The 6,918-nt window shown below is 48.4% G+C and overlaps 1 protein-coding gene across 1 annotated transcript; it reads right to left on the bottom strand.

Moving 5' to 3' along the window:
• Positions 1–362: 362 nt before the first annotated feature.
• Positions 363–6,492, bottom strand: LOC125694954 (uncharacterized). The gene is made up of 5 exons (XM_048948885.1): positions 6,453–6,492; positions 5,077–5,175; positions 4,180–4,269; positions 3,348–3,520; positions 363–3,154 (listed from the first exon to the last, which is right to left on the bottom strand). The coding sequence occupies exons 2-5, from the start codon at positions 5,162–5,164 to the stop codon at positions 2,354–2,356; spliced, it is 1,152 nt and encodes a 383-aa protein (XP_048804842.1). The 5' UTR covers positions 5,165–5,175; positions 6,453–6,492; the 3' UTR covers positions 363–2,353.
• Positions 6,493–6,918: the final 426 nt, after the last annotated feature.

The raw sequence follows: 6,918 nt of genomic DNA on the forward strand, positions 1-6,918 counted from the left end.
TAAAATATTTTAACACTAAATGTTAAGTCTTATTAAGAAAAAACAAAACCACTCAAAGCTGTGGAGCTGCTGCTGGGTAGCCCCATGCTACCAGCAAGTGAGGCAACCCCAAAGGTGCTGAGGTGCACCCCAGATCCACATACCCACGCCACAAGCGAGAGGCGGATAGAAATGGCACTGGAAATATTCACCAGCCTTATCCACAGCAGATGTAGCATGTGTGTGTAGGGGATCCCATGGAGACAAGAGCCCAAACAGCTCTTGTCCTCCTCCCACAGCCCAGGCGCTCCCTCCCCTGTCAGCCAAAGGGTTTTAAGCTGATTCAGATGTGGCTGCGACGAATTTTTCTCTTGGATGTTACAGATAGCAGCAAACATGCTGCTGCAGACTTCCTGTAGCATCATGCACACAGCACAGCAGATACTGTAAAAGAAGACTAAGAGCTCGAGATGGGACTGGTGTCCTGTTTGGTCAAGGCTGGGTCTGCTCAGGATTAGCCACGCTGAAATGTTGCGAGCTAGATGGTTTGGGTAGTGAAATCACCACAACCCCGCTACATCAGGACTCTTGGTTTCACTTCATGGCTTGTAGATGAGAGGTATCACCCTGCAGATCCTCTTAAGTTGCCTGCCTCTCCCAGTTCAAGCCAGTTTCTCAGAAAAATAGACTAAAGTACATTCAGAAACAGACAGCAGCCACCTTCAGCAGCCAGGAACAGCATTCACCCACTGAGGAGAAATTCAGCCACTTCTCTTTCAGTACCAAATCCATAGGCCACATTTGGCTCTAAAGTTAAATCAACTGTTTATTACCCTTTCCAAAGATTATCCAGTCATTTTCCCCAGCTCTCTACAGAACTACATGCACTGCTGTCCCACTGAGTCCTCCAGATAGCAGCTCTCCTTTCACTTCATTGCTTCAGGTCAGTGCAGAGAGTGGGTTGAAGGAACACAAAGAAAAGTCCCATGAACCAAATGTTGGTTAACAGATTTGTCTGTAAGACACAGGAGTCCTAGAAGGTGAGATGTGGTAATAGGGTGAGTGAAAGGCTGAATCACTCAGTCTGTGAAGAGATTTCCTCAGAGCTGCCTTGCAAAGAGGTTAAACCACAGGGCAGCAGTCCTCCAAAAAAAGAAAGGGGCCCCAGATCTAGAATGAGGAAGAAGGCAGCAGGAAGAAAAAATAAATAAAAAAACACAAAGCAATAGTTAACATGAAGAGAAACGGGTTTCCAAGTGAAGTAATGCAAGTGCTTGAGTGACAAATGAACGAGTTCCTTGCAGAAAAACCCAAGGAGAGCATAAGCAAGCTTCAGGCAAGTCCTTCAGGGAAGACTGTGAGCAGTCAGCTGTCTTAGCTCTGTGAACACAAAACATGAACACGAGCACTGCATGGGAACCAAGAGTGGACACAGTTTGGGTACCTTTCCCATGGAGTAGATGACAAGCCTCCATCCCTTGCTCCCCCTCCCCTCATGCTAGAGCAATGCACCAGGGACACGAGCCACCAATCTCAGAGCACTTCCACCAGACTGCAAAGCTGCTCAGAAACAAAGGTTCGCACTTACAGGAGGTTCTGCACTGTGCTGTAGAGACACTCAAGTGTGACACTTCTGGACCAGGTTCCTCCAGAGAACCACCACATGATGGAAGCACTGGGCTCATGGATCCATACAAGTTGCCCCTCGTAGCCATCTCCCTACCTTTACACTGATTTTCTTCCCTTCAGCATCCTACTAGCACCAAGTGGACAGGGACTATGCAGTGACTAGTCCAACATGACACCAGATGTGTACATCTAATTTCCATGGAAGATACTGTTGGAAAAAAAGAAAAAAAAACAAGTCCAGCAGCCCAACAGCAACTGTGCTCACAGTAAAAGCTCAGACAGAACAAGTGAGTAATCCAGTGGCTGGCTCCTCTTTCCCGGAAAAAATATGAGACTAGGCACATAGAATTTTAAAATGGCTTGGGTTAAGGACCTTAAAAGATCGTGCAGTTCTAACCCCCTGACATGGAGCTGACATGTACTTGCACCCTTAGGAAGAAAAGTTCCCGAGAAAAGTTTTCTTCATCCTGAAGCACAGGGGATTTCCTTACATTAGGACTGAAAAACCTTCAGCCTCTGCTTAAATGAGTCTTTCTCTCTCTCCCTCTAGTGTGTCCCTAAGAGCTCACCATGCTGTACTTCTGCCAGTACCAGCCTTTAAGAACTGCTGCAAAGAAAGGCCATCACATATGCATCTTGTCAGCACTGTCCTACAGACCCCACACTGACAGTCATCTCATTTACCAATGAGATGTTGTTAAGGCTATTTTCCTTTTGGCTTTTCTTCTTCAGCCACTATGCCTGCTTAGCTCCATGCCATCTTCCTTGACAGGGAGTGCTTCAAGCATGCTACGTTGACACTGCCAGGCTGCAGGGACATCTCCAAACCCACCAGTAGGTCCTGATGGCACTCTTGGATTTTCAGTGGGTACCGTGCCCTCACAAGTTCATAGGCTGCTAGCAGCCTCATGCTGTGCTTGACCATCAGGTATTGGATGACACAGGTAGGGCCTAAGGAGTAACCATCCCTGCAGTGAATGAGAACACGCTTCCCTTTCTTCATCAAGGCTTCGATGCACTCGTTGATGACCAGGAAGCATGGCTGCCTTATTTCATGAAGATTTCCATGCAGGAAAGCCTGGATGTCAACCCTGAGGCGTGACCAGTTGTGCCTGAATCCTCCCCTCCCACAGGTGCAGGGGATGATACTCAGGCTGTGGTCACTGGGCAGGCTGCTCATGTCAATGATGCTGTTGATGCCATTTGTGCACAGCGCCCGGCCACTGTAGGCTGCATTGAGGTTCCCCAGGTAGATGTAGTCAGTTATCCGAGCAATTATGGGTCCTGTGAAGGGGAAATGTGCAGATTCTTCTGATTTGGGACCAGGGGGCTCTTCACAATGAGAGCTCTTCTTCCAGCTCCCTCTGCTAGATTTCTTGGAGCCAGCACAAGGCAGAGAGCTGTAATCAGGCTCAGAGATCCGTGATGGTGGTGAGAAGAGGGAGAAGAGGCTGGAGAGCTTGACCTTGGAAGGAGAGCCTGCTGAACAAGGCAGAGGAGAAGGAGATGTGAGACTGGGTCTGAGGGCACAGGAACAGGATGCCATCTGCAAAACAGGAAAGGATGGGTGAGTCAGCAGAAACTCATTTCTCCAGCTGCAGGGGCAAGGAGACATAAGCTGGCATTTAGACTCCAACGCATCAGTGGATACTAGAGACTCCAAAGGCCTTGCACATCATCGTCCCAAACACCCAGCCCATTCCCATGGACGGAAGCACAAATATACTTTAAGTGTTCACCTGGACCTGCAGAGTGCTCCACCAGCCCCGGAGTGCTGTGTTGTTGGAGCAGCCATCTTCTGCTGATGCTGGCAATAAGGAGCAGTGAGTCCCACCATGATGAAGGGCAACAGGCACTAAATCCCCATGCTTCTCTTCATGGGCCTCATTTACTATCAGGTTTGGACAAGAGGCTGTAGGAATAATACAAGTTAGTATAGGCATACACAAGTACTTAAGTGCTTTCATGAGCAGCAGGAACATCTGCTTCCTGAACCTCAGCCTCCAGTGATGAGAAGCTGTATTCATGAGTGTGGAGCCCTAAGCTCAGATCTCACTTCTCACAAGGACTTCTCCCACTTCTGTCACAGGCATGTAACACAGAATGTGCCTTAGTCCCTAGCTTTGGAAAAGCCAACAGCTAACACCCCTGCCCAACACTGAAGTGATGCCCCGAGCAGCTGGGAGGTGATCCATCCATCATTGCCTTGGGATAGAATTACTGCAGTGATCTGACACCTGATCACAGGCCTTCCTGAATCTGGGCAACTTCACACATTGCTGAAGACCAGAACGAGAGCCAGAACATGTCTGGAGAACAGACTGAGACAGTCGTGTGCTTAAATGAGTACGGTTTCAACACGTCTCTGCTCTCAAAATGTCTTAGGTAGACTGTGCCAAAACAAAGCAGCAGAATACTATGTTAGGGGAAAAAAAGAAACGAAAAAAAAAGAAGAAGAAGAAAAAAGTGACCATAAGGCTCAGAAAACAAAGAACAGAAAAAAACAGAACTCAAGAAATCTCATTGTATTGAACTCGGGCAGCTATGGAGACCTGCAATGGCCTCACCTACCTGTGCAACACTGAGAAAAAGCCATGGGAGAAGAGAGCTGCAGGGAGGTAGGCCTCTGGAAGGTCTTCTGGATGTTCCTCAGAATCCAGCCTGGTAAAGGGAGAGATGAGCTTAGACTGGAATACAACCCAGCACCCTGCCCCAGTGAGCACCTTTCAAGAACACTGTCCGTACCCAAATGTCAGAGGTGGTTTGGGATGAGTGCAATCATAGCAACACAGCACGGAGACCTTCAGGAATTTTCTTCTGGATTTTGCAAATGCGAACCTGTCCTTTGTCATATCTAGAATAAAGTTCCCCACTGGCTTCTCGTAAAATCAAGGCCAAGTATTTTAACCGAGCTGCCAAAATTGTGGCTCCTGTGCCCCGAATTTTAAGCAAGTGAAGAGAAAAATATTCCCAGTCTAGGTAAGCTCAGAACTTGGCTGGGTCTCCATCTGGACAAGTAAACTCCATACTCACCTCAGGCAGTGGGAATGGGGATCAAAACATGCAGTTTTCTTCATTCCAAACAAATGCTGAAGGGTTCGTGTTTTGAGGTGCCTATGCCTGTTGCCACCAGCCAGCTGGCTCAGACAGGGATGTCTGCAATGTCCACAGTTACAAGCAGGATAATAGAGCCCTGACTCAGTTTCATGCTTGTTTGGAAACCCACCATCTTCCCGGATACCACTCATAGGATTTCAAATAAAACATGGGTCTGGGTTTTTCGTTGTTTTTTTGTTTTGTTTTGTTTTGTTTTTTACAGCTTGAGGCCTCATTTCAAAACAGTTGTTCCCAATTAACTTCAAGGTATCAGATCTGTTCAAACGGAACTCTAGGGAGTGACCATTTTGTGTGAAGCTAGCATGGCTGGATAAGAAATCCCCCCTTGCTGGCATGCATGCACTCACCCACCCGTGACACCGTTCTTCTTCAGGGGGCACTTTTTATCCTGCAGCATAAAAGCCACTGCATCCTCATGCTGCTTCTCTGATGGCTCCATCCTGCTGAGGCCTGAGATACATAAAAATGAGAGGTTTAGGTTTTTCTGTTGGACTACAATGTTGGGACCAAAGGAGCCTTTCAGAAGCAGGAACAACCTCTTTGCATCCATTATCAGTCCTGGGTTGTTTGGGGAAGGAGGCTTTCTTCAGCCTGCAGATATGGAAGTGATCCCAAAGTAAAAGGGTCCTGAAGACACCTCCATGTCATGAAACTGATCCAGAAGCAAACTGAATCATGGAATCGTTTGAGCTGGAAGGGATCCTTATAGGCCATCTGGTCCAACTCCCCTGCAATGAACTGGGACACCTACACTAGATCAAATGCACAGAGCCCCATCCTGCCTGAACATGAATGTCTCCAGCGATGGGGCATCCACCACCTCTCTGGGCAACCCACACCAGAGCCTCACCCTCCTTACTATAAAAAACTTCTTCCTTATAACCATTCTAAATCTCCCCTCTTTTGGTTTGAAACCATTCCCCTTGTCCTATCACAACAGACCCTGCTAAAGAGTTTCTGCCCCTACTTTGTTACAGCCCTTTGCATAAACCCTGCTAAGGCAGGAACAGCAGCAGCCAGATTGCAATGGAGGGGGCAAGAGATAAGAAAAAGAGTAGGAACGGGGGTAGAAGAAGTGGCAGGGAGTAGAACTTTTATTTTAAAATAATAATTGTTTTTTAAATGTTGGTTATCTGCAATTGAACAGTGAGTATTTCCGTAACTAGGCTAGAAGGTGATGGCTAACAGAATCCAGATCAGTGCACCTGCAAAGAGGTTAGTTTTGTTTATCCATAAATATTTGATGTCCTAGCACCCAGTCTTTTAATTCCCTTGAACATATATCCTCAGAGAAACCACACACAGGGGTCAGCCTATCTGTCCCTTAGAATCTGAGCTCAAACTCTGAGCTCACAGATCCATGAATCACTTTCTCCAGATGCCCACTTCCCTTGAAGTACAAACTCCAGAGTCATGCATGGCACCGAGAGTGCAGCATCCCGGTTATGGAGGCACCCGGAAGGAAAGGCGATGGGGGAAGGGGCAAGGGATGGGAAAAAGAGAAAGGGATCAGGAAATAGGGGGGACAGGAAAGGGCTCCTTGCCTGTGTGAGAAACCAAGAGGCGCACCGCAGCAGTCCCCTCCTCATTCAACCACAGCTGCAGCACAAAGTCTCCCACGCTCCCTCCGGGACCCCACGCTCTTCCCTCTCCCCCTTTCCAGGGCAGCCACCCCCACACCACGCAGGACCCTGCCCCAGAGCATCCCCCCTAGGCGGGCGTTTTACCATGGGCAGGGACACGCAGCCAGCACGGTAGGACCAGGACCCTCGTTCCCCCCATACGGACCCCTCATCCCTCCCCCAGGGAGCAGCAGCAGCAGGGCAACCTGGGAGACGTAGTTTCAGCGCTAAGCGTGGCCCAGACATGCATGGGGGAGTCAGCCCTCCACCTCCCCTCCACTATGGGGGCACTGACTTCCCAAATCCTGCCTTTCATGCCCCTTGCTCCAAGCCCACCCATCCCACAGGCCCCCACTGCTTTTCCAGGCAAACAAGCAAACTGTGCTTTACCTCCAGGTTTCATGCCAGAAGGCATCCTGCTCTCAGTATTTTGTTTCCCTTTCTCTCTCTCTGCAACCACATTAAAAATATTCCTTAAAAGAAAAAGCTGCAATTGGCATAAGATCCTGCAAGTCCTGGAGCTGAGAAGTTTTAAAAAAGAAACATGTCGCACGGCAAAGTTTCACAATAA

This window comes from Lagopus muta, chromosome 6, assembly GCF_023343835.1.
Source record: "Lagopus muta isolate bLagMut1 chromosome 6, bLagMut1 primary, whole genome shotgun sequence".
In the NCBI taxonomy this organism is placed as follows: Eukaryota; Metazoa; Chordata; class Aves; order Galliformes; family Phasianidae; genus Lagopus; species Lagopus muta.